The 27,703-nt window shown below is 41.8% G+C and overlaps 1 protein-coding gene across 1 annotated transcript in view; it reads left to right on the top strand.

Moving 5' to 3' along the window:
* The window catches only part of FNDC3B (fibronectin type III domain containing 3B), a 313,226-nt gene that overhangs the window by 248,390 nt on the left and 37,133 nt on the right, over positions 1–27,703 (top strand). Inside the window, exons 13-23 of the mRNA XM_070946542.1 lie at positions 1,223–1,397; positions 4,643–4,729; positions 5,319–5,457; positions 7,396–7,467; positions 8,670–8,788; positions 10,210–10,315; positions 11,409–11,584; positions 12,205–12,318; positions 14,934–15,083; positions 16,692–16,969; positions 24,900–25,112. Coding sequence (XP_070802643.1) covers positions 1,223–1,397; positions 4,643–4,729; positions 5,319–5,457; positions 7,396–7,467; positions 8,670–8,788; positions 10,210–10,315; positions 11,409–11,584; positions 12,205–12,318; positions 14,934–15,083; positions 16,692–16,969; positions 24,900–25,112 — 1,629 coding nt within the window. The remainder of the gene's footprint in view (positions 1–1,222; positions 1,398–4,642; positions 4,730–5,318; positions 5,458–7,395; positions 7,468–8,669; positions 8,789–10,209; positions 10,316–11,408; positions 11,585–12,204; positions 12,319–14,933; positions 15,084–16,691; positions 16,970–24,899; positions 25,113–27,703) is intronic.

Below are 27,703 nucleotides of genomic sequence, written 5' to 3'. Positions count from 1 at the left end.
CGGGTATTTATTTATCCCAATCCTGCCTTTGAGGTGATTATCTGCATTAGCAGACACCTCCTCCGACAACTTGCCCTCTTTGATTGAAGCTGAGGGCCTAGGGTGGTTTTATTTTTTTTTAAAGAACCAATCCCCCTTACCAGAGGGAGCCCCCTTGTGGAGTACTGGGAAGCCGTCACCATGGCAACTCCACTGTGCTGTACAGTAGAAGCCATTTTAAGGCACAACAGTCTGTATCTTAACAGAACTTGAATCCAAAATGCATAGTATCACTGTCAAAAGTACTGTGATTTGACACTATAGATATAATTCATTCCTTTTCATTTCAGTGGCCCAGGCGTTCCAGTTATGCTGGAACACACACACACACACACACACACACACACACACACACCGAGGGGTGTTAGGAGTGTCTTACCCCATTCCCACCCCCAGTATTTTTTTCCAGAGTAAGGCATCTGTGTACCAAGTTTGGTTGAAATTGCTCGAGGCATTCCAGAGTCATGCTGGAACACACACACACACACACACACACACACACAAACACACAGCCATTTATATACATATAGATTTAGAATATGAATCTAGAAATCACTATTGATCAACAGATGGGGTTATGTCTGTGTTTTGGATCTGAGATAAAAAAAACTGGTCCTGATCACCAGGATACAAAGTTAAACCACCCCATGCTGAATTGAAGGTTTTCTGAGCTGCTCCATATTGTCTTTAATCCGTTAAGCGTAGCTGTGAGAATCAATAGTGTAATCCTGGTTTAAAGATGTAGAAGCTTCTGTTATGAATCGCAAAGTTCTTCCTTTTTCAGACAGAGAATGGAATTTAGCATGCGCATAATACATGTTCAGCAAGGAGTGGTGCGGTGGCCTAGAGGTAGAGCTCTCACCTCACAATCAGGAGGCTGTGAGTTCGATACTAGGTAGAGGCAGATATTTATCTCTCTGGGCACAATGAGAACATATCTGCTGAACAAAACTCCGCTTTGGTGTCAAGGACATCCATCCAGTAAACACTCTGCTAGCTCCATTCAGTTGCCCAGACTCCACCCCGCAAGTGATTATGCGGCCATTAAATGAAGATGGTGATAATACGTGTCTAGCTAACAAAGAATGGGCGATTAAAATAATAGACCCACTGGGTGTAATTCCAGACTTCTACTAAAGAGCACCCTTTCTCTCTCCCCCATATCCCCCCTGCCATTCCACAGTGGCTTTAGCCAAGAAGTTGTATGCTACACTTCAGGAAACATCCCTCAGACCCCTTCAGCACCAAGACTGGTCCGTGCTGGGGTAACGTGGATCACACTGCAATGGAATAAAGCAGAAGGTTGCACACCAGAAGAAGTGATTACCTACACCTTGGAGATTCAAGAGGAAGATACTGTAAGTTTCGAAATCCAAAATAAAGAACAGAACTAATGGAGTTGGAAGGGATCTTGGATCTTCTAGTCCAACCCCCTGCTCATGCAGGAAACCCTAGACCCGTGATGGCGAACCTATGGAACGCGTGCCACGGGTGGCACACAGAGCCATATAGGTGGGCACGCAAGCTCAGCTCCGGTGCACATGAACATGCCGGCTAGCAGATTTTCGGGCCTTCTGGGCCCACTGGAAGTCGCCAAACAGGTCATTTCCGGCCTCCAGAGGGCCTCCGAGGTGGTGGAGAAGGCCATTTTCACCCTCCCCAGGCTCCTAGAAAGGCTCTGGAGCCTGGGGAGGGCAAAAAAATGGGCCCACCAGGCCCACCGTGCCATCACGTGCCAAAAACGGGGGAAGCATGGGGGGGTCACACACACATGCGCAGGGGCAGGGCGTTTTATGGGTTGGGCACACGTGTGCATGACCCCCCACGCTCCCCCCACTTTTGGCACGCGATGGCAAAAAGGTTAGCCATCACTGCCCTATAGCATTTCAGACAAATGGTTGTCCAGTCTCTTCTTAAAATGCTCCAGTGATGGAGCATTCACAATTTCTGGAGGCAAGCCCTTCCACTGATTAATTGTTCTCACTGTCAGTGCATCTTATCTAGTTTGGGTAATGAAACATCTGCAAGAAAACAAACAAGTTCAGAGAGCACCAATGACCCCCTCACTTTTATTATGGCCCACATTTTGCTTTGCCTTCATAGAAAATTAGCATTACATGGCGGTCATAATAATTCTGTCCCATGCTCTAAATCAGGAGTGGGGAACTATGTCCCTTTTATGACCTTAACTCCCAGAATTCCTGAGCCAGCATGTCATAAAGGGGACATAATTCCCCATCTCTGCTCTAAATCCATAAATGCAGCTAAGCCAATAGCCAAATCTAAACATTCTCGACTCTCAACTGTTGGGCCTTTCTGTGTACCAACAGAGATTTTAAATTTCCCTATATTTTCTTGTATGGGCAGCCGATTAACTTTGTTTCTTTTGAGTTTGCGCCGATTAACTTTGTTCCTGTTGAGATTGTGACATAATCTCCTGTGTCACAATCTTAATGCACTCAACATCAATGCTGTAACATCAATGTTCTGTAACATCAATGCACTCAAGGGAATGTAATGTCATCGCCTCAATTTCCTGTGAGAGAGCCAAGAATTTTTTTCCCCTCAACTTCAATCCTATCCTAACATCTTATTGCAATAAATGAATCATAGAAGTTCTTAAATATCTAAAAAGCGTTTTAAATATCTGACGGAGTGTATAAAGAGGTCCTGATCTGTCCATCTCAAGGCGGTTCCTATGAGACATTTGTTCTTGGCAACTTTTCCAGTGGCACTCAAAGGGAAATTGCTACACCCATCCAAGAACTTGGTTTTACATATATTGTCGGCATCTTGCCCCAACATTTTATCCTGCATTGGGGAGCAGTGCCATACTTCAGTCTCACTTCCATACATGCTAGCACAGCAGCCCAGACTGTTGATGCATAAATAAAGAATATTACATAGCTATTACTTTGCTCCCTCCCTAAAATGTTCTACCTTGACTTTATTGCTTTGGCAAAGCTCCTGGGTTTTATCAGCACGTACCTGGTGGACAGATAGGATGTTACTAAAAGAAGAATATTCCTCAACATGAGTAACGTGATACTAAGTGTGTTGTGTTTTTTTCTTTTTGACACAAGAGGGAGCCACTTTAACAAAGTTTTAAAAAATTAAGCGCTCTTGAAACTATTATTACAATAGGAATGCAATGGGGATTTAAATTCAGTTTTTCTGTTTTGAATGGTAGTGATTTAGGGTAAAAACCAGCCCAGAAATTTCAAGTAAGAAATTTGGGAAATGTCAAACTTTCATTTATGCTTCCCAATCTTCAAATTTCAATTGTTTAAGATTTCATCTGTTTTTAACTCTGACATATAAAGACATCCTCGACACCGAAGGGAAATTAAAATGTAAGCAAGAGCTTGAAGACCAGGGTATTATACTATCATGGTGGCCTCAACTGCAAATACAATCTAGATATTGATAAAGATATGAAAAAGTATGACTTCTATAAAGGACAAACACCCTTTGATCAGATACTGTTGAACTCTGATGAAAAACTAATTAAGAAAATCTATAACTTCTTACTAAATTGGAAAATGGAGGACGAGCAAGTAAAAGACACAATGGTACAATGGGAAAAAAACTTTGGTTATTACACAGAATTAGAGAAGTAGCAAAACTTCTGGGAAAGAAACTATAAATTAACAATGGCAACTTCTTATAAAGAAAATTTATATAAATGTTTTATAGATGGCATTTACCACCTGCTAGGTTAGCTAAAATGTTTAAAAATATGTCTAGCAAATGTTGGAAATGCAACCAAAAAATGCGCACATTTTATCATATGTGGTGACTTGTGTTAAAGCAAAAAAAAAAAAAATTGGGCAAAGATACACAGGTGGTTAGAAAAGATGAAAGGGAAACATGTAGATTTTAAATCTGAACTGTTTTTATTAGGTATAACACCAGAAAAACTTGATAAGCAAAGTATATATTTAATGTTACATGTCTTAAAAGCAGCGAGGATTATATTCGCGCAATATTGGAAAAATGAAGAATCACCGCAAGATGAAGAGATAATTAGGAAGATATTAGATTGTGCAGAAATAGATAGACTTACATTGAAAATTAAAACAGAAAGAAGATGCAGAATATTATCAAACATGGAATTTATTTTACCAGTGGTTGGGGGAAAGGGGTGGAGATTAAGAATGTAATCTGTATTGTTAAGAAAATTAAATACCCAGACAACACAATGTTTATTAAGCACTAATAAATGTAAACAATAGAAAATTATTTTTTTTAAAAAAGATTTTATCTACCGGTATATATATTTTTTAACTATAGTAAGGTACTGTACTATGATTTGACAACAGATGACCAAAGTTCCTTCTCAGTTCATAATTATAGTCATGTAGATTAGGTTCTGGGGCAAACAACAGGTAATCCAGAACATAGCAACATTCTCTGCAAAATTCAAAGGGAGAAGGTTAATTTGCAAATAATGGCAAATTCCACAATAGAAGAACAAATATTTCATGTCCCAATTGGAGTGGTATATTATTACTTGATGCATAACGCTACGAGTGATATTCCTGAATTTATTTTTGCTTGCTGGTTTTTTGCTCTTTAACTGGTAACTTAATTTGTCCTTTAGGATAATGCATTTCATCCAAGGTACACTGGAGAAGACCGAACCTGTACTGTGAAGAATCTTAAAAGAAGCACACAATACAAATTCAGGGTAAATTTCTTTCTCTTTCTCGTTCACTTTCATTTTCATTGTCCTGTGCAGCACAAGAATTTACACTGTCGTATCATGCATGTTTATTATTAGAAAGCGGTTATAGATAATCCTCAAGTTACAACCATTCATTTAGTAGTAAATGTTCGAAGTTACAATAGCGTCATTTTATCTCGCAAGGAAGTGCATGCAGAAATGTATGTCCCTTGTTTACTTTTAAATAACAATCTCATGCCACATGTTTTCAATGTTCAATTTTAATTTTATGTGCAATTTTAACAAGGTGCCACAAGGGGGAAGCCTAATTTCTTTTTCCTCTGAACTGCTAAATTTGTACTTGCAAAAAGTCTCCAATTACTGCGAAACGTATTCTCATGTATCCACAATCAAATAAACATAGAAATAATATGTGAGAAGTGATGTGGATTCTAAATGAAAAGTCTAGTTGCAGTGACTATTTATTTATGTTGGTAAAATGATGAAAATGTCATTGGGTAAACCTTTACAGAGCACTTGGGCAGATAAATGTACTGTGCAATGCAACATGTAGACAGACTCACAAAAAAAACCATGATTTTCTTTATTCCAGCTGATTGTCTCCAATGTAGAAGGGAAAAGTAGTCCTAGTGATGTCATGGTCTGTACCACAAGCCCAGACAGACCAGGGCCTCCCTCCAGACCCATTGTTAAAGGGCCAGTAACATCTCATGGCTTCAGTGTGAAATGGGGTAAGAGTACATCTCTGTATTTTAAAAGCACAAGAAGGAAATGATTTAACATGCATGGCATTGCTGTAGAGATGGCTGGTGCTTTTTTGTTGTAATATATTGCACTCTTTCCAACCACACATGTAGTTTATGCCTGCAGAGAATTGACATGGAGTATTGATTCACTGAACTGATAATGAAATGAAAAGAAAATGCTTCTCTTGTGTTGCGCAAATGCTGCCTTGTTTATTTAGTTAGTTTTTTCAGTCTGTTTATTATTGTTATAAATAACTCAAGGTGGAAATAATATCTAATACTTCTTCCTTCTCTTATCTTCCCCATAACAACAACTCTGCTGGGTGTGTTGCATTGAGAGAGAATGACTGGCCTAAAATCACCCAGCTGGTTTTCATGCCTAAGGCAGAAATAAAAATTCCTGCTGATTGGCCAAAAGTCATCCAACCAGCTTTTATGCCTAAGGCGGGACTGAAACTCCTAGTCTACTTATGATTGGCCCAAAGTCATCCGGTCGACTTTCATACCAATAGCAATAGCACTTAGATTTATATGCCGCTTCATAGTGCTTTTACAGCCCTCTTTAAGTGGTTTACAAAGTCAGCATATTGCCTCCAACAATCTGGGTCCTCATTTTACCCACCTCGGAAAGATGGAAGGCTGAGTCAACCTTGAGCCGGTGAGATTTGAACTGCCGAAGTGCAGCTAGCAGTCAGCTGAAGTAGCCTGCAGTGCTGCACTCTAACCACCATGCCACCTCGGCTCTTCATGCCTAAGCGGGACTAGAACTCATAGTCTACTGATGATTGGCCAAAAGTCATCCATCTGGCTTTCATACCTAAGGCAGGACTAGAACTCACAGTCTCCTGTTTTCAAGTCAGGTGCCTTTATCACTAGACCAAACCTATGAATGTACCATTAGCAATGATGGAGCAACATAACAAATGAATGTTGCTCCAGAAACGAAATACAAGACACGACAAAACAAACAAGTGACAAGGAACATTTAAAAGGAAAAGGTTCTGTTATCTGCACACCAGCAAGAAAGACTTCATTTAAACAAGTGTAGATGTATTCATGTTAAAAAATATATATATTGGTCTGCTGAAAAAGCTATGGAGTATTTCCCTGAAAATAAGACCTGGTCTTTTGGGTCTTTCTTTTGGGCCCCAAAATAAGCACTAGGTCTTATTTTCGGGGGATGTCTTACCTGCTTATCTTAGGACCACCGCAGCCAGGCCTCCCACGCCCTGACACCTGTTGGACTGCTGCCCAACTTCTTCTGCAGCCGCTCACAGCCAGATGCCACCTGGTGCATTGTGCCAGTGCCGCCATTTGCAGTCCTGCCAAAAGGGGCAGAACCGGTGTAATGCACCATATGGCATCCGACCGCAAGCAGCTGTAGAAGAAATCAGGCAGTGTTGCAGCAGGTGTCGGGGCATGGGAGGCCTGGCTGTGGTGATAAGCAGTATGGGGCACTTGGGGCAGCTCCACCCCCACCCTAGCTTGATTTGTATGCATGTGCCTCACCACACCTCATACAACCAGACGGTGGGTTGCATGTGCCTCACCCACCTTGTACAACCAGACGGTTGTAATAGGAGTATTTTAGGGGTAGGGCATATTAGGCACACATGTAAAAATCAAGCTAGGGCTTATTTTCAGGGAAACATGGTACTTATAAACTTTTAGCAGTTATAACCCATCAATATATAGAAATAAAATTTCTATATATTGAAATAAAATTGTACAGAAATAAAATTATTATTATTATTATTAAACAAGGACACAAGGACATAGACTAACAACCATATTGGAGGTAATCTGCCAACTGACTAAAAGATAGATTCTGCATCTAATCACCACTAAAAATAATTTTTCCCATTTTTATAACTTGCTTATTATTTCTTTTCCTCTCCAATCCTTTTTTTCTTTTTTTAACAGAGCCTCCTCAGGACAACGGTGGTTCGGAAATCCTAAATTATCTGTTAGAAGTTTCAGAAGGAAGCTGTGAAGGTAAATTTGATTCATAAATAGTCTGATTCCTTCAATTAGTCATGATGTTCATTAGAAAATATAACTGCAGATAGGAAAAGTGTCACTACTCTCAAAACCCTTATATCAAGTAGCTGGAAGTTGAATTTATTTGACTGTAGTGATTCTTCACCATCCTCAAGGGTTTGATTAATGTATCATTAAATAAAAATGGTAAATTAATCAAAACGGAAATCTGTAGTCCAGATGTAGTAACCAATTTTTAAAAGGTTAATATTACTTTCTGAGCTGTAATGTTTAATTATAGTTGCCTATTAAGATTATATAGGACTAATAAAATTCCAGGCAAATCTAAGTTTGTTTGTTTTTACAAATTGCAACATAGAATTGCAAACAGATATATTTACTTATATGTCTATCCAGCTTTCCTTTGCAAACTGAAAATTATCATTAGCAATGTTGAGTTATTTTCAAAATAGGATTCATTTTTATTTAGATTAAGTTGGGGAGTTTTGGGTCAACTTTTCTAATTAATTGAAAACTTGGTCTCGCCAAAACCAGAATGGTGCCTTCTTTTTTAAAGCAAATACAAATCTAGCAATTAAGCAAAACTCTACCTCTCTAATCCAGCTTTCAACTAATGAAAGGGCCTGATCACGGGTGGGATTCAGCCAGTTCGGACCAATTCGGGCAAACCGGTAGTTGTGACCTGCAGACCCATCCACCCCGGCGCTATGCCGTCCTGTTTTTAAGACGTGCACATGCGTGCAAGCAGAAGGCCGCACACACTCACATTTTCGGTTTGATTAACTGGTTGTTAATTCATGTGCCACCTACCTCTGGGTCTGATTGAATGGGAAAAATCTGATTGAAAAGATCATAGGCCAGTTTCTTCCCATAAAGGAGTTATTGCAGGGGTAAAATCTACTTACCTTCCTTACCGGTTCGGAAGTGCACGCGCTGTGCGCATGTGCAGAGGGTAAAAAACACATTACTTCATGGTTAAAACTAGGAAGTAAAAACATCCAGGCGCCATCGCTACCGGTTCTCCGAACCACCTGCCACAATCGCTACCAGATCACCCGATCAGGTCCGAACTGGGAGCATTTCACCCCCTGAGTTATTGCTACAAATCACTGCAAAGGCAGGGACTGAAATGAAATCTAGATAGGATGTTAACAGCAGTTTATCAGTTGCCTAAGCGAGTCCAATTAACCTTACAGCAAATCAATGGGAAGTTGCATATAGGGGACCTGCTACCGAATGTACGTGTGCATACTTGAAGCCAGGCACTTCGTACAAGCTCCGGGCATGCTGTATTAGCACTGGTGGACACAGCCAGGTAAGAACAAAATGAACAGCAAAGGGTACCATTTTCTTTCTGTCCATTCTGCCATATTTTCCAACTTTTGTAGAACTGATTTGTTGTTGTTTTGTTGTTGTTGTTAAGTAGTTAAGTGTTCTTGGTCATGAACCTGTTACCTTGTATAGTTTTCTGTAAAGTTTTGAATGTAGTTTGCATAGTGTCACACCTCAAATGGTTATGCCAACGGTGAGGTGTATATTTTCAGCTGCTATTTTATGCTGTGTTGTGTTGCAGGTAATCTTTGCTTAATGACAATAATTGGGACTGGGGTGTCCATTGCTAAGCAACGCGATTGTAAAGGACAATCTCATGTGACTGGGTTGCTTAGCAATGGTGGTTTCAGCCATGATTAAGGTTACATAAAGAGAGGAAGGCTAACCTAGTAGTAATTTGGTATTAATAACAGAAGGTTCCTCTGAAAACATTGTTATATTTTCCACAAGGCTGTGCTATAATTTGTCCCTTAAAGTTCACTAACAAAATTTCAGACTGAGTTTCAGATGGTCTCAAATTCTGATCTATATCAACCCATACACATTGTTTGATCTTTTTAAAAATATGGTACCCATTTGCTAGAGAAGTTGAGTGAACAGTTAGACACTTTAGCTTCCTAAAGTACTGTCAATTTCCTGAAGCATATTTTATTCCTGATGTGCATTTTCATTTTTCCATTCTTTCTGGATTGTCAAATCCAAACGCTTGTATCTCCATGGGGAAGGCAAAATTGCATAGAGGCACACACTGAACTACAAGTTATCCAACCCCATTTTAGCATAGTTGAATGGTGCGAAGTTGTCCTTTGTGGCTCGTTCACAATTTAGAGAAAATTGGATTAATTGGATGAATCAAGGTTAAATTAACCATGGGTAAAGCCTATAACCATAATGGCGAACCACAGGTGGCACATGGAACCATATCTGTGGGCACGCGAGCGTTGCCCTAGCTCAGTTCCAGCGCACATGCGCATACCGGCCAGCTGATTTTTGGGCCTTCTGGCCATTTGCACCATCCAGAGGGCATCTGGGGGGTGGGGAAGGCTGTTTTCGCCCTCCCCAGGCTCCAAGAAAGCCTCTGGAGCCTGGGGAGGGTAAAAAACGGGCCTACCGGTAACCTTTTTGCCATCGCTTGCCAAAAGTGGGGGGAGCGCGAGGGGTCACGTGCGCATGCGCAGGCTCAGGGTGGACATTGAATTATGGGCGTGGGCATGCACGCGTGCAACCCCCCCTCCATGCGACCCCCGCTTTTGGCACGCAACAGCAAAAAGGTTAGTCATCACTGACCTATAAGGTGCCTGTAGCTGAAGTAAAATAGACTATAGCTATTGTGAATTTAGAATAAATGATTTTGGACTAGACTAAATAGCTTTATATCTTACGTATTTTTTTGTTTTTTTCTAGTGTTCTGAAAGTTTACTTGTTCGTACGCTAAGCATTGCTCCAGACCAGTGTCAACCACCCGGAGTGCTTGGAAAACCAAAGCATAAAGAAATACAATTGCAATGGGGTAAGTTATCAGGATTTGAAATTCATTTCCTTCTTCAATGGGGCGTAGTATTGTCCCCTCAGTGTGACTTCAGGGCCCCACGTCAAACTGCAGATCACATCATGATCGGTTGTAAGCTGAGGTCATATCACTGGTCCAGTATCTGATTTTTTTTTTAAATAAACACCGCTGCGCTTCAATGTTTAGCTTGACTAGATATTGGTATTTGAACATAGAACTTTTTAACATTTATATTTTATTGTGTTTTGCTAATCTAGGTGAAATGTTAATATATATTGCTAGTCCGTGTATGATATGCCATACGCTGAATAAATAAATCTTCAAAATTTATATATGAAAGTCAAGGATGTAAGCTGTTCTAGGTAAAGCTATCTTTTGCAGTTGATTGATAGTGATTTTGTCAATGCCAAAGGTAGAAGAATAACAGAGTTGGAAGGGACCTTGGAGTCTTCTAGTCCTGCTCAAGCAGGAAACCCTATACCTGTGATGGTGAACCTATGGCACTTGTGTCACAGGTGGCATGCAGAGCCCTCTTTACAGGCACACGAGCTGTCACCCAGCTCAGCTCCACCCCGTATGAGTGTGCATTTCCCACCAGCCAGCTGATTTTCGGGACTCTGCCTCGCACGTGGGGCACATGCGAGAAATGTGTGCGCATGCCCAGGGGTGGGGGGGTCAACGTGTATGCGCAGGGGGCAGGGGTTGCCCTGGCCCAAGTTTGGTCCCAGGAGGCTGCAGGGATGCCTGCTAGGCTCAAAATGGGCCCTGAGGTGGTGCACATGCATGGAGGGGCAGGAGGAGCGTGGGGGGGTTGCGCATGTATGCACGGGAGGCAGGGTGTGGGGGGGGTCACATGCACATTGCATTATGGGTGCAGGCACGCTGGCGCACTCACACACTTTCAACACGCAACGACAAAAAGGTTAGCCATCACTGCCCTATACTATTTCAGATAAATGCCTGTCTAATCTCTTCTTAAAAACCTCCAGTGTTGGACCTCCCACAATTTAGAAAATGGATGGTTAAGAGAAAGTAATTTTGGCTAAGTGATAGTACCAGCTTCGTTACAATTATATTAATTGTCTCTTTCCAGATGCTCCCCCTGTATCAGAAAGTAGCAGTCATATCTCAGCATACAGCGTAGAAATGACAGGACCTGAAGAGGTAGCCTCGGAGGTCTATCATGGCCCAGACCTTGAATGTACTGTCAGCAATCTTCTGCCTGGAACAACGTACCAGTTCAGAGTGAGGGCTTTGAATGATGGAGGGGTAAGAAAGCTCCACTCCAAAATATTGCCTCTAAAAGCTAAACAATATTTGAAGAGGGTCCTTTGGGAACTCTCCTCCTTAAAAAAGTTTGGCTTCTCCAATCTTACATAATTGACAATCAGTGTTAATTTGCCTGCAATTATAAAGGGGGCCATCATGAATGCTGGCAATCATCCTATCTGTGGAGGAATGAATTCTGAAGAAAATAGTTCAATTTGAGGAATATCCACCGTGAAAGGAATGGAACATCTTCCATTTTAATGGAAAACTAGCCCAAGTGCTGAAATGTTGAAATAGAAGAGGGGAGATTTGTATGTCTGAAATTTTAGAATTACAGAACTGTTTTTATTAGGAAAATATTTGGAAACAGACCATGTTGAGTCCTCTATGTGAATGTTTTGGGTGGTTTTTACAATGGGCTTTTCCCCCTAATCTAGAATCAAATAAATACGTATTTATTTATAATATATACATTCCTATAGACTTCTTGATCGATGGACCACAATTCACAGTCCATCTGAAGAAAGTCAAGGTGGAGAAGAACATATTATTATATTGTAATCTCCTAAATCCTTCTACTATATGCAATGTGTGCTTGAGTTTTCCTGTTTTTCCTTTAGTATGGGACCTATTCTGAAGCTGCAAAAATCACCACGGTGGCTGGACCTCCAGGGCAGTGTAAAGCACCTTGCCTTACCTTCCTTTCAGATTCAAGTGTACTTGTGAGCTGGGAGGTAAGAATTTAGAATAATAGACTTGGAAGGGATCTTGGAGGTCTTCTAGTCCAACCCCCTGCTTAGACAGGAAACCTTACACCACTTCAGACAAATGGTTATCCAATCTCTTCTTAAAAACTTCCATTGTTGGAGCATTGACAACTTCTGGAGGCAAGTTTAATTAATTGTTCTAACTGTCAGGAAATTTCTCCTTAGTTCTAAGTTGCTTCTCTCCTTGATTAGTTTCTACCAGTGGTGAAATCCAATTTTTTTTACTACTGGTTCTGTGGGTGTAGCTTGGTGGGCATGTGTGGCTTGGTGGGCGTGGCAGGGGAAGGATACTGCAAAATCCCCACTCCTGGGAGAAGGATATTGCAAAATCTCCATTCCCACTTCCCACAATCCCACTTTGGGACCAGCCAGAGGTGGTATTTGCCGGTTCTCTGAACTACTCAAAATTTCCACTACTGGTTCTCCAGAACCTGTCAGAACCTGCTGGATTTCACCCCTGATTTCCTTGTCTTGCCCTCAGGTGCTTTGGAGAATAGCTGGACTCCCTCTTCTTTGTGGCAGCCCCTGAGATATTGGAACACTGCTATCATGTCTCCCCTAGTCCTTCTTTTCATTAAACTAGACATACCCAGTTCCTGCAACCGTGGTTCTTTGGACTTCTGTCAATCCTCCATTCAAATTAACTGTGATTAGGGCTCCCTACAGAGAGAGAAAATGAATTGATGGAATCATTACCTTCAGTTATCCATTGTACTTACAGATGGTCCTCAACTTACAACCACAATTGAGCCCAAAATTTCCATTGCTAAGCAAGACAGTTAAGTGAATCCTGCCCCATTTCTTGCCTCAGTTGTGAAGTGAATCACTGAAGTTGATAAGTTAGTAACCCGGTTGTTAAGTGAATCTGGCTTCCTGACCATTGATTTGGCTGGTCAGAAGGTCACAAAAGTGACCTTTTGTGATCACATGACTCCAGGACACGGCAACCGTCATAAATATGAGCCAATCTCCATGCTTCTGGATTTTGATCATGTGACCATGGGGATGCTGCAAGGATTGTGTGAAAAAATGGTCATAAGTCACTGTTTTCAGTCCTGTTGTGACTTCGAATTAAATGAATGGTTGTAAGTCAATGCTACCTGTATTGCAATGATCAATTCCCATATTTTGACTATCTTTCAAATTAAGAAAAGATGTAATTTTTCCCTTTATTTGAGAGAGAGAGAGAGAGAGAGTTTTACCCAAATATTGCAATAAAGAATGATCTTTTTTCATCCATGTATGGTTTACAACTCCATACAAATTGTTCATGAATCACAAGTAATATCATATCTCCATCCCATTGAGTAATTAGGGTCATAAATTGATTTTGACAGTTTTGAAGACAACTAGACTAGAACAGAACTTTATTGTCACTTTAATGTACACTAATCAGAATATATTAACATGAAATTTTGTTGCATTCAGCTCTTAAAAGGTAACCATTATGCATATACCCACATATACATACATATACGACACAAAAAAAACATCACAGTCTAGTTCAAATGTATACATATACATGGGGGGGGAATCCTGAGCATTTACAAGACCAAAGCTATTCATGCTGGTTTTGTAGAACTTTTAGCCCAAAATGAAGCTCAGGTTCATTGAATATGGGTCATAAGTGCCCTTTCTGGCTCGATCATAACTTCAAACATTGGGCTGTAAGTCGATGACTGGCTGTAAGAGTTGATTCGCAGAATGCATATTTTAACTGCTCCATTTACTAAGCAACATAGCCGATAAGCACTAAGTTTCCTTTTATCACTTTTGCTCAAACTGGTGCCTTCAAAAGATCCCAATGGCAACCTCTCTTTATGAAAGATCCTCTCAACCAATCCAGATTGATTTACACAATTCAATAAATTGACCGCGGTTAGTTAGACTTCTGCTTCTCCTACTGAATTTCTTCCCTTTGAGATTTCTTCTCTTGACAGTTGACCTCTGAATTAAAGAGGAGGCCTTGATGGGCTATATGTGACTCAGATATGGATTGGCCAGTTTTCTATATTTATTTATTTATTTATTTATTTATTTTATTTTATTGCGATTTATATGCCGCCTTTCTCCCTAGGGACTCAAGGCGGCTTACAAAATGACAACTTCAATACAAATCACAATACAATACCAAATTAAAATCAGTAACCCAATTAAAAAATGATTTAAAATTATACCAGTGTACCCCCAAACGGATCAGTTTAATTGGCGGAAGAGCCACGTCTTCAGCTCGCGACGGAAGGAAAGGAGGTCGGGGGCTGTCCTGAGCTCAGTGGGCAATCCATTCCAGAGGGTCGGGGCTCCCACAGAGAACGCCCTCCCCCTGGGGGTCGTCAGCCGACATTGTTTGGCCGACGGCACCCTGAGGAGACCGACTCTGTGAGAGCGCACAGGACGATGGGAGAACGGCTGGAGATGGTCCTGCAAGTACCCCGGGCCTAAGCCATGAAGGGCTTTATAGATGAGCACCAGCACCTTGAAACGTATCCGGAGTGCCACAGGTAGCCATATATAAAGCAGAAAAGATAGAAGAGCATCTCTTGGGGGCCCAAATACGACGCAAACTTCTGTTTCTTTTGCAGAGTCCTGAGAGTTTTGGTGCTGACATCTCAGAATACAGACTGGAGTGGGGAGAAGACAAGGGGAATTTAGAACTGGTGTATACTGGCACAGCCAACTCTTTTGAAATCCACCAACTCTCAGCCGCAGCGCATTATTTCTGTAGACTACAGGTAAGTCAAGACAATTTACATAGGATTAGATATAAATCAAGATGAGGGTATAAGTTCCCGCTTTCCTCATCAACCTTACTGTAAAAGACTATGGAGATTCTCAGTCATCCAGGTCCTGTTTTTCCCAAAGGTGTTTTTTCAAAAGGCAACTGGACTTTCTGGTTTTTTTCTTTGAAGACATTTCGCTTCTTCAAAGATGCTTCTTCAGTTCAGACTGGATGATGGGGGGGGGGTTCAACCCCAAGGATAAAACACCCAGACAGAAACTGAGCAACGTGGTATAGGCAGCACAAAGCAGTGAGCCACATGCAGAGATCTACACTGGAAAAACAAAACAACCATTTCAGTGGTGGGTTGCTCCCGGTTCAGCCCGGTTCGGGCGATCCGGTAGTGATGATGATGTGACGTCAGCGAACTGGTTCTCTCTGACTGTGAGCTGGGCCCTCCCACCTGCCCTCGCTTTATACCTACCTTTATTTGTTGTTTTTTAGCCCAGCTGATAAGTGCAGCAGAGTGGATTGCTGCACATCAGCTGGGCAGAAATCTAATGTGCTTGCACGGAGTGATCACACAAGCACATCAGGTCTAGATTCAGAAGTCCATTTGCATTTAAAAGACACAGGCCACTCTTTTGAAGATGACAAAGTCCATATTTTGGACAGAGAGGTTCACTGGTTTGAAAAACGGGTTAAAGAGGCCATTTATGTCAAAATTGAACAGCCCTCTCTCAACAGAGGGGGAAGGATATGACATCATCTATCTCCAGTCTACAACACAGCCCTTTCAACAGTTCCAAGAAGGCTCCACACCAATTTGCACCACTCAGGTGACCCTGACAACACAGATAAACCTTCTGGTGGCCTCAGTGACTCTCTAAAAGAATGCAAATGGCCAGCTGTCTGCAAGTAGTATACATCCTTCCATTCCCCACCATCCAGTCAGAGCTGAAGGCGCTTCTTGGATGAGAAGTGAAATGTCTTCAAAGAAAAACCAGAAAGTCCAGTTGCCTCTAGAAAAAATGCACCTTTGGGACTTACTGTAAAAGGTGACATTTCTGGAGAAACAAAGCAGAGTTAGGGAATAGTTGCAAGGAGCTTTCATTCCAGTGAGTAATTGGACTGCCGTTCACACAGCCTCATTGCGAATAAGCCATGGTCCGGTAGTGAGCCACGACCCAGAGGTTGGGGACCCTTGATCTAGAAATCAGGGGTCGGCAGCCTTAAACACTTGAAGAGCAACAAAGGTCCTAACCAAAAGCCCCCCATTCAATTCTGGAGCTGACCAGAAGTCTTGTTCCCCCATCATAGAGTCTCTTCCTAGCACAGTGTCCTTTTTTCTCTGCTGACAGGAAGTCCGGTTCCCCCACCATAGTCTCCTCCTAGTGCAGCTTCCTTTTTCCTCTACCTGTCCTAACCGAAAGCTCTATCAAATTGTGGAGCCAACAACAGGTGACAGAGAGCTGCAGCAGAGGGATGAAAGAGCCACATGTGGCTCCAGAGCCACGGGTTGCTGACTTCTGATCTAGATCTTTGTCTCTCTATAGCTCTGACTTCCAACTATGTCACTAGTTTATGGAATAATGAAATCCAACCTCTATTTGTTTTTCAGGCAATCAACCAGGCAGGAGCAGGATCATACAGTGACCTGGTATCCTGCAGAGCCCCAGCGGCTGTTCCTGAGGCTGTGACCATCCTCTATGTATCAGAGGATGAGCACCTGGATGCCTGTCCAATGCCTGTTGTATGCCTCGTATTGAACTGGGAGGAACCGTGCAATAATGGGTCTGAGATTGTATCTTACAATATCGAACTGGGAGATAGTATTTTGTCAGTGGGTAAAGTCACAACATATGTAATTGAGGACCTGCCTCCAGAAACCACATTCCGGTAAGTGTTATTACAAAGATACAGATACAGATTAACAGATCATGCACAAAGCGTGTGTGTGAAGCGAACTGGTGGTAACACCGATTGAAACCCACCACTATCCAGCTGGCTTTCATGCCTAAGGCAGGACTAGAACTCATAGTCTACAGATGATTTGCCCAAAGTAACTCAGCTCTTGCCCTGGCTAAGCCAGGCTTGTGCTGGTACACAAAGAAGCCAGTATCCAACTCCAGTGATGCAGAGCTTTATTGCAGCTACAAACCCGGTCTCAGTGCAGTCCAAGCCACAAAGTGATGTAAAGTCAGCACTGAGAGCTTCTGCTTCTCAGCGCCCTTTTAACAATGCAGTAAAGCCACACACACCCCCAGCAAACCACCATCCAGCGCTCAAAGTCCTCCCCCTCACAGCTGTACGGTGGTGGTTTAAATGGCCTGCCCTGCACAGGTACTCAATTCACGCTGGGCAGCCATGACATCATCCGCCGGTACCTGAGAGACACACTGGGATTGCCCTCATGCTGTTGCTGAGACACCCACTGGGATTGCTGCCATCTGAATGCCTCTCCCGTGTCACTGCCATGCCGTTCCTCCCACCACCATCGGCTTCAGACACTTCTGTCCACTCTCCCCTAGGTGTGTGTCGAGCCCGGGTCTGGGGCTCGACACCCACTGGCTTTCATGCCTAAGGCAGGACTAGAACTCATAGTCTACTGATGATTGGCTCAAAGTCATCCAGCTGGCTTTCATGCCTAAGGCGGGGCTAGAACTCATAGTCTACTGATGATTGGCCCAAAGTTATCCAGCTGGCTTTCATGCCTAAAGTGGGGCTAGAGCTCATAATCTACTGATGATAGGCCCAAAGTCATCCAGTCTTCATGCCTAAGGCGGGGCTAGAACTCACAATCTACTGATGATTGGCCCAAAGTAATCATACCTAAGATGGGACTAGATTCACAGTACCCTGATTTCTAGACTGGTGCCTTAACCACTATTCCAAACTGGCTCTCATCATAACTAGCATTACTCAGCAGAGAGAGAAAACCCTCTCCTTCCCTATTCTTTCACATTTGAAAGATAGAACCCCAAGAACAAACTGCTGTGATTTCAATCAGCTTCACACACAGGGTGAGATCGTCATCATGGGTGTTGCTTTCACATCTGGTGTAAATGTATATTGTGGCATTTGCATGATGACCTCATCACATATTGTTGTTTGCCTCCCTGTAGATGCTTTTAATCTTTTCAGCCTTGGCTCCAACAGCTTCAGTCTGTGCCCTGAGGAACAGTGGACTTCTGTTTGCTTCTAGCATATGACTGATGCCATTTTGCTTTGCAATTGCTTAGGTTGCAGAAAAAAATAATAATTCTGCCAAGTAGAAATAACGGTTGCATCCCATAGAATAAAGCTGTTGAATAAAGCTTTCTATTCATATCCTTCCTTAATTACCTTTTTCCCCTCTGCGTTTTGAACTCGTAAATGATTGAGGAAGCAATGCTCATTTTTTACTTTGCATTACTAACCATTAAACTAATTAGAATATATGTTAGAAATAATAGAAAACAATTAAAGGTTTCCAAACTAGAATGATGAGCATAATCAGTAATATAATATAGTCAGTTTTTAGGTCCTGGGTAGTAATTATTAAATGTGCATATTAATTCTGTTAATGGGCCTGTGGAGATAAATAACTGAACTTATAAATCTTTTTTTTCTTAGGACTTGTGAGAAATTAATTTAAGTATTAATATAGATTAAGGATCAGCTAGCGAATATAACTCTAAAAATCTAAAGTAACCCAAAGTCATTTTCTTTTCAGACAGAATCATAATAGTATCTCAATTCAAATTATTGCTAATAGCAGCAGAGAGCAAAAAAATGCATTATTCTTGTATTGTTGTTAGTTATTGGTATTGGTATTATTAATTATAATTATATTAATTATGCTCTAAGAAATTTATCAGGTTGAATCAAATATAAGTCCAATAAGATGAGCTTGGGAACTTGGAAGTAATAATATTGAGAAATAATATTTTCCCAATAACACATATTAAGTGCACTGGGGTATAAATATTTTTCTCTTAAATTCACATAACCACTAGATGGCAGCAAGGAGTTACTTTTTTTTTTTTAATACTGCCACTTAGTGGTTCTGAAGATTTTGCAGCCCAAATAAAATTATCTTAATAAACATAAACATAGCCTTCTAGTTAAGATTAGGTATCTTGTTATCTCTAAATATGACTTTTTAAGTGAATAGTACTGATCTTTGGGGTTTCCAGAGACTGTCTAGGATAGCGTTTCTCAAAATTTTAAGATGGGTGAAATTCAACTCTTAAGATTTCTGGCTGGGGAGTTAAAGTCCACACATCTGAAAGTTGCTGAGTTGCTGGTCCAGAAATCCAATGAAAAGGAGCTGTCTAGGGTTGTACAAGACTGTTTGTATTTTATGTCATACTGAATTTTAAACCTAGTTTCAATTTAAATATACCGTTTTATACTTCTGATTCCTGTTTGTTAGGGGAAGTAATTCAGATGCCCCTATCTTGTAAGATGGGGGGTGTCAAACTCTAGGCCCAGGAGCTGGATCTGGCTTGCGGATTGCTTACATCTGGCCTGCGGGGCCTCCCTGGAAACAGCGAAGGACCTCGCAAGCTCCGTTTTCACTGGCAGAGGGTTGCAGAATGCTGTTGCAGCCGAAAATGAAGCTCGGGAGCCTGTTTTTGCTGGCAGAGTACTCAGGCCGCCACAGGCACCCCCTCGACACGAGAGACATCATGTTGGCCATGTCCATCCTGGCCACGCCCACCCTGGCCCTCCCAGGTCAAACAGAACCCTGATGCAGCCTCAATGAAATTGAGTTTGACACCCCTGTTGTAAGAGGAATGAATGCAATCTTCAGCTACAAGCTGGTGTTAATTCTGAAATGGGAAGAAGAGAAGGCAGCTTTCCCTTTTGACTTAATCAATTATTCGACTTAATCAGATAATCTGATGGGAAAAGGTTGAAAGAAGTGGTGCTATTCAGCCGGTTCTATCCGGCTCCGCCCACCTGCCCGGATGTCATCACATCCCATTTTTGACACTCTGTGCATGTGCAGAAGGCCCCGCGCATGTGCAGAGGTGTCATGTGTGAGCTCACATTTGAAAACCGGTAGCAAAGGTAGGTCAATACCACCCCTGATTGAAAGGGTATCAGAGATAACTGTTCACTTCATCAGCCATAATATGTTCGAAATGCAACATAAATGCTCAAGGCTTGGAGGAAGAAATAAAATAAATGCCATAACTTATATGAATTATGCCAGTGGTAAAATGCTCCCGGTTCGGACCGGATCGCCCAATCCGGTAGTGATGGCAGCGGATGGTTCGGAGAACCGGTAGCAAAAATCCCTGGGCCTCCCCCATGCCCAGCTAAGCCACGTGATCATCAGAAGCTTATTTTTTTTACTTTGAAAAGCATTTTTTCTTCAGCCGACAAGTAAAAAAGTAAAAAAGTAAAAAAAGTAAAAAAGTAAAAAAAAAATAAGCCTCTGATGATCGCGCGGCTCAGCTGGGATCATCAGAACCTTTAAAAGCATTTTTTTTTCTACAACCTCTTCAGCTGAAGATGTTATAGAAAAAAAATGCTTTTAAAAGCCTCTGACGATCCCAGCTGAGTTGCCTGATCGTCAGAGGCTTTTTTTTTCTTTTAAACAACAAAAGCCTCTGACGATCAGGTAACTCAAACTGGGATTGTCAGAATTTGGCCGAAGAGGTTGTAGGAAAAATGCTTTTAAAAGTAAAAAAAAAAAATTGGCCACGCCCACCCAGTCACATTACCTCTCGCCTTGACTATTGCAACGCTCTCTACATGGGGCTCCCCTTGAGGAGCACCCGGAGGCTCCAGCTGGTCCAGAACGCAGCAGCGCGGGTAGTGACGGGAGCAGCATGGCGCTCCCATGTAACACCGCTCCTGCGCGAGCTGCACTGGCTCCCAGTTGTCTTCCGGGTGCGCTTCAAGGTGTTGGTTATCACCTTTAAAGCGCTCCATGGCATAGGGCCTAGCTATCTTCGAGACCGCCTGCTGCTACCAACGACCTCCCATCGACCCGTGCGCTCCCACAGAGAGGGCCTCCTCGGGGTGCCATCAGCCAGACAATGTAGGCTGGTGACCCCCAGGGGGAGAGCCTTCTCTGTGGGGGCACCTACCCTCTGGAATCAGCTCCCCCCAGAGATACGGAGAATCCAAGACCTCAGTGCCTTCCGTCGCGCCCTTAAAACCCATTTATTTAAACAAGCCGGGCTGGCTTAAGATGAAATTTTTAACTGTTTTTTAAATGTTTTAAACGTTTTTAATTGGTAATGAGTTTTAATTGGGCCAAATTTATATATCTTTTAATTGTTTTTAATATTTGTTCTGCATGTTTTTTAATCTGGCTGTACACCGCCCTGAGTCCTCAGGGAGAAGGGCGGTATAGAAATCCAATATAAAATAAAAAATAAATAAAATTCTGTTTCATCTTTTTCTTGTATCTCCTTTGTCAGCTTATCCATTTCCGCACACTCCATAATTTTTTCTAATCAACTTGTCTTCTGATGGTATGTCATTGTTTTTCCAGTTTTGGGCGAAAACTATTCGTTCTGCTGTAATTATGTGAATAATTAAGTATCTTATTTCTTTTTCATATGACCCGGTAATTATTCCCAGTAAGAAAGTTTCTGGCCTCATTTCTATTTGTTGATTTATAATTTCTTCTATTTGTGTTTTAATTGTTTGCCAAAATTGTTTTGCCTTCTGGCAGGACCACCACATGTGATAATAAGTTCCTTTTTAATGTTTACATTTCCAATATAGCGGGGAGGTATTTGGAAACATCTTTGCCAATCTGGCAGATGGGAGATGCCACCTATAAAACATTTTATACATATTTTCTTTATAGGGTACAGACATTGTTAGTTTGTAATTTATATTCCATAATACAGTCAACTCTTAGGTAGCAGTCATGCCTATAAAATAGGACAGTTTCTGGTTAAGAGGAATATATACAGTATATATAAGGGACGCGGTGCTCAGTGGCTAAGACACTGAGCTTGTCGATCGAAAGGTCGGCAGTTCAGCGGTTCAAATCCCTAGTGCTGCGTAATGGGGTGAGCTCCTGTTACTTGTCCCAGCTTCTGCCAACCTAGCAGTTCAAAAGCAAGTAAAAAATGCAAGTAGAAAAAGAGGGACCACCTTTGATGAGAAGGTAACAGCGTTCCATGTGCCTTTGGCATTTAGTCATGCCAGTCACATGACCATGGAGACGTCTTCGGACAGCGCTGGCTCTTCGGCTTTGAAACGGAGATAAGCACTGCCCCCTAGAGTCGGGAACGACCAGCACATATGTGTGAGGGGAACCTTTACCTTTACCTATACAGTATATTCTGGGTTCCTGGCTGAATCTTTCTACATTTTGTACTTCAGAAAAGCTGAAAATTCTTGTTGACTGAGAGCAGAAAAAGACACAACAGACTAGCCAAATTGACATCTGTACAGTAATAGGTAATGTGTGTGTACACCCACAGTGTGTATGTGTGTGTGTGTGTATACACACACACACACACGTGTATACAGATAGTCCTCAATGTACGATCACAATTGAACCAAAATTTCTGTTGCTAAGTGAGACAGTCATTAAGTGAATTTTGCCCCATTTTACAACCTTTCTTATCGCAGTTGTTAAGTGAATCACTCCAGTTGTTGGGTTAGTAACGCGGTTGTTAAGTGAATCTGATTTTCCCATTGACTTTGCTTGTCATGTTACAAAAGGTGATCACATCCCAGTTTTGTTTGTTTCATTTATATAGACTCACACACACACACTTTATGTATCTTTATGTTTAGCAACTGTATCTTCATGCAATGAATTACTGGCAGTGTCAATACTATAGAGCACGGCAGGGGTGGATTCTACTTACCTTTACTACCAGTTTGCAACGGGTATACTAGATCTAATGAGCAAAGAATCTTCATGTGCAAATTTCAAAGAAACACCATAGTGAATATTAATGAATGTTAATAAAGAGAGACAGGCAGGCAGGTTTTGCATGAGAGTAGAATCACGAAATAAGAATAATATACCAGAGTACTATTTAGGGTATTGGTGTGTGCAGTCTGTACATTATGTACACCAGCCAGCAGGCTAATTTATAGCAATAGACTTCAGCTTTTGTGATGCTGCTTTTTTTGGATCTAAAGAATAATTTCAGGCTAATTTTACAGAAATGTTACATTAATCAGCATAGTAATTTCCTTCCAAGTACTGCATTTAGCTGTTTTTGTCCTATTCCTGGTACATTTTCTATGTGAAAAATTGGGCCACAGAATTCCACCTAAAAATATTTCAAATGATACCAACTGTTTTTAAGCAGTGGTCTGGGATACTTTTGACATAAAGTACACTGCTCAAAAAAATAAAGGGAACACAAGCAGAAGACATCCGAGATCTGAATGAATGAAATAGCCTTATTAAATACTTTGTTCTTTACATACAGTGGTTTTGTGTTCCCTTTAGTTGTTTGAGCAGTGTATAAACTATTGTATGTAAAGAACAAACTATTTAATAAGGCTATTTCATTCATTCAGATCTCGGATGTCTTCTGCTTGTGTTCCCTTTATTTTTTTGAGCAATATATTTGCTCCAAGAAAATTTTTGGTTTAATTCCAAATAGTTACCTCTAACTTGAGAAAGTTGTTTTATGTTCACTAATTATAAGAACAAATGAAATAGATACGATTTCAGGGACCAGGTTGGAAAGACCAGAATGACAGGTCTTCCGTTCAGGTACATATAGTATTATTCTATAGCCTGTTCTGTTTTAATGGCTGCTTGGAAATCAGAAAACATTATATCAACAAAAAGGGTATAAATATTAGGCCAGAGGTGTCAAACACAAGGCCCAGGAGGCGGATCTGGCCCACAGGATACTTAGATCTGGCTCCCGGGACTGCCCTGGAAACAGCGAAGGACCAGCTCATGGTGCTTCTGCCAGCGAAAACAGAGCTTGGGAGGGGTACATGCGGCCCTCCCAAGCTCCATTTTCACTGGCAGATGGTTGCAGGAGGCCGTCGCAGCTGAAAACGGAGCTTGGGAGCCTGTTTTTGCTGGCAGAGCGCTCAGGTCCCCACAGGTGCCCCTGACATGAGTGACGTCAAGCTGGCCACGCCCACCCCAGCCCCCCAAGGTCAAACACAACCCCGATGCGGCCCTCAATGAAATTGAGTTTGACCCTCCTGTATTAGGCTGTCTGCCAGTATTTGGGGGGCGGGCGGTTGGGGGGGTTACTGCAGAATATCCAAGGATAATATCAGGGGAAAAAAATTTAGTTAGGGAACATTGTGATATGCATCTTTTATGATCCTATAGTGGCTTGCTAGTTAGATCTATCTAGGTGCAGTTCTTTATTTTTTAACCATCGTTTTTTCAAGTTATAAGAGCCGTGGTGGCGCAGTGGTTGGAATGCAGTACTGCAGGACTAAGTCACTGCTCACTCCTGGAGTTCAGTTCTGAGCGGCTTAGAATTGAACTGAGCAGCTGAGAAGGTTGAAGGTCAGCCTTCCATCCTTCCGAGGTCGATAAAATGAGGACCCAGATTATTGGGGGAAATATGCTGACTCTGTAAAAGCGCTTGGAGAGGGCTGTAAAAGCACCGTGAAGTCTTAAATATAAGTCGTAAGCGCTAGTGCTGTTGCTATAGCATTCATAATTTAGGTAGAATCTGGGAGAACGGGAGCTGTGTTGGTCTGCCATCTAAGAGAGGGTGAGAGCCTATCCGTAGCAGCTTCCTCAACAAACCATGGTCTCACCAAAATAACTGTCGAATAGCAGCGATATCGAAGTATGAAATGTATTCATAACTTCTATTCTGTCCACTTTAACCTTCCGTTCTTTCTGTGTCTCTTTCAATGACAGGATCCGGATTCAGGCCGTCAACGAAGTTGGAGCTGGGCCTTTTAGCCATTTCATTGCAGCAAAGACCCGGTCGTTGCCACCTTTACCCCCTCGGCTAGAGTGTAGTGCAGCAGGTCCCCAGAGCCTGAAATTGAAATGGGGGGAGAGCAGCTCCAGACAGCATGCGACTGATGACATGGTCTATCTCTTACAAATAGAGGACAAGAACAAGAGGTAAGAAAGCTCAGGTAGAACTATTCATCTGGAAGCTACCTTTCTATAAATGAGAGTCAACCCAAATGGGCTTGGCTTAGTTCTGATTGTAGGAAAGGCTATGAGTATCTTCATGAGTGAGCTGGTTGGTCTTATGTTATTAAATTCTTTCCATTGACACTTGGCAGTGAGAGAATAAGGTGAAGATCTACTAACAACACCCAGTGTTGTTAATGCAGGTAGTCCTCAACGTACAACCATAATTGAGTCCAAATTTTTAAATACTAAGCGAGACAGTTGCCGAGTGAATTTTGCCCCATTTCTCGCCACGGTTGTTAAGTGAAGCACTTCATGTGTTAAGCTAGTAACATGACTGGAAATGGGTGAGGGGAGGGATATGGCATCATCTATCTCCAATCTACAACTCAGTCCTTTCAACAGTTCCAAAAAGGCTTCACACCCATTTGCACTCAGGTGACCCTGATAACACAGATAAACCTCCAGGTAGCCTCAACGACTCTCTAAAACAGTGGTTCTCAACCTGTGGGTCAGGACCCCTTTGAGGGTCGAATGACCCTTTTGCAGGGGTCGCCTAAGACCATCGGAAAACACATATTTTCAATGGTTTTAGGAATAATTTTATTGTTGGGGGTTACCAAACATGAGGAACTGTATTAAAGGGTCGCAGCATTAGGAAGGTTGAGAGCCACTGCTCTAAAAGGATGCAAATGACCAGCTGTCTGCAAGGAGTATAAATCCTTCCATTCCCCACCATCCAGTCAGAGCTGAAGAAGCTTCTTGGATGGGAAGCAAAACGTCTTCAAAGAAAAAAAACCAGAAAGTCCAGTTGCCTCTTCAAAAAAGCTCCTTTGGGACAGGAAGACTGGTGTTCTCCTGCTTCCTGGTTGAAAGTAGCCCTCCTACCCAATACAGACCGTGTCTGTATTCCTTATTCAGAATTCATTTTTCCTTCCCCCCCCTCCCCCCCCAATCCTCACACATAATGTACAGGTAGCCATGGTTACAGCTATTGGGAAAGCACCAGATTGCAAACTTGCTGAACGCGCTATCATTTTACCATCACAACCTGCCTAAGTTTTTAAAAGCAACAGGTGGTCTGAAAGCTGTTCTTACAGCAATTGCTCAATTTTCTTTTTAAAGCAATGCACACTGGGGTTTATTCCCTGAATATACCAGGGAAAATATAATGTGTGTGAAATTTATTTGTTTTGTATAGTAAGAGTTAGGAGATCTTTCTAGGTGATAGATCAGGGAGTCAGCATATAATAGATGGTAGTTTTTTTCCACCCTGTTATTTCCTCAACAGAAGACAATGTTTGACTGGCTCTTGATGTTCTCTGTATATTCTAAGACCAAGTTGTGGGTCATTGTTCATCTTCTAAATGTTGTCTGAGGGATTAAGAAGCTGTGTATCTCAATTGTTCTTGTAGCGTTCATTTGTTCTGTTTGTTAGCTTTATGGAAAATCATTTCTGGAAAGACAGGGAACAATTAATTCCATAATTTGAATAAATCGATGGAACCAAGATCCACTAAGCCAATTGGGAAACCAATTCCCAAATTCTCAACAGGTGTGGCTTTTGGGCACACTGATTGGTACAATGGGAGTTGAAGTCAAGAATATTTGGAGAGCATCAAGTTGAAGAAAGTGAGTGGTACAGTGGCCTAAAGGTGGAGCTCTCACCTCACAATCAGGAGGTGGTGAGTTCGATCCTAGGTAGTGGCAGATATTTCTCTCTCTGGGCACGTTGAGATCATGTCTGCTGAATATCACTCCGCATTGGCAACAGGAAGGGCATCTGGCCAGTGAACACTCAGCTCTATTCAGTTGCCCAGACTCCACCCTGCAAGGGATTATGGGATCATTAAAAGACGACAATGATGATCAACTTGAAGAAAGTAGCAATGGATTTATCCAGGAAAAATTTAGCAATATATTAAAGCAGGCCGACACTGGTCCATAGTCCATCAGGAACCAGTCTGTTCAAGTGAGTGAAGCCCCATCTGTACACACGCAGCATCCTGGCAGCGTGTGAAACCACACTCCCCTAGTCCATGGAAAAACCACCTTCCACTGAACCAGTCCCTGGCAGCCAGAAGGTTGGGGACCACTATATCAAAGGAGTAGAACTGAATGAGACAGAATTAAATTGATGAGAAAAGGGAAATGCTAAATGTAAAAAAAAGGCAAATTTGTTTTGAAATTAAATTAATACAGTTGTTGTTATGCCACAATAGCCCATCCAAATTCAGCAGCAATAAACTCTTGTTGTTTTGCTTTTCAAGAACTCCCAAGAGACACCCAGTCAATTTTTAAAAAACTGTTGGAAAATAGAAACAAGTAAAACACCTCCTTAATGCAGAACCATGTCTGGAAGAGATATGCCCATAGCATTAATAATAACTGAAATGAAATGATCTTCTCTCTGGTTAACTCGCTTATTTGCTGTATGCTAAACTGCTAGTAAATATAATTGTAATTCTTAGCAAATGCAATAATCCAATGATCAGTAGGTCTCTTGCTGTACTAATTTTAATATAGTTATTAGCAGCCAAAGCAGTTGTTTCTGTTGCATTGTTATTGACAATTAA

This window comes from Pituophis catenifer, unplaced genomic scaffold (assembly GCF_029215685.1).
Source record: "Pituophis catenifer annectens isolate HBS135680 unplaced genomic scaffold, rPitCat1.0.hap2 SCAF_6, whole genome shotgun sequence".
NCBI lineage: Eukaryota > Metazoa > Chordata > Lepidosauria > Squamata > Colubridae > Pituophis > Pituophis catenifer.
Note: the sequence above shows the minus strand (reverse complement) of the source record. Positions and strands in the feature narration are given on the sequence as shown.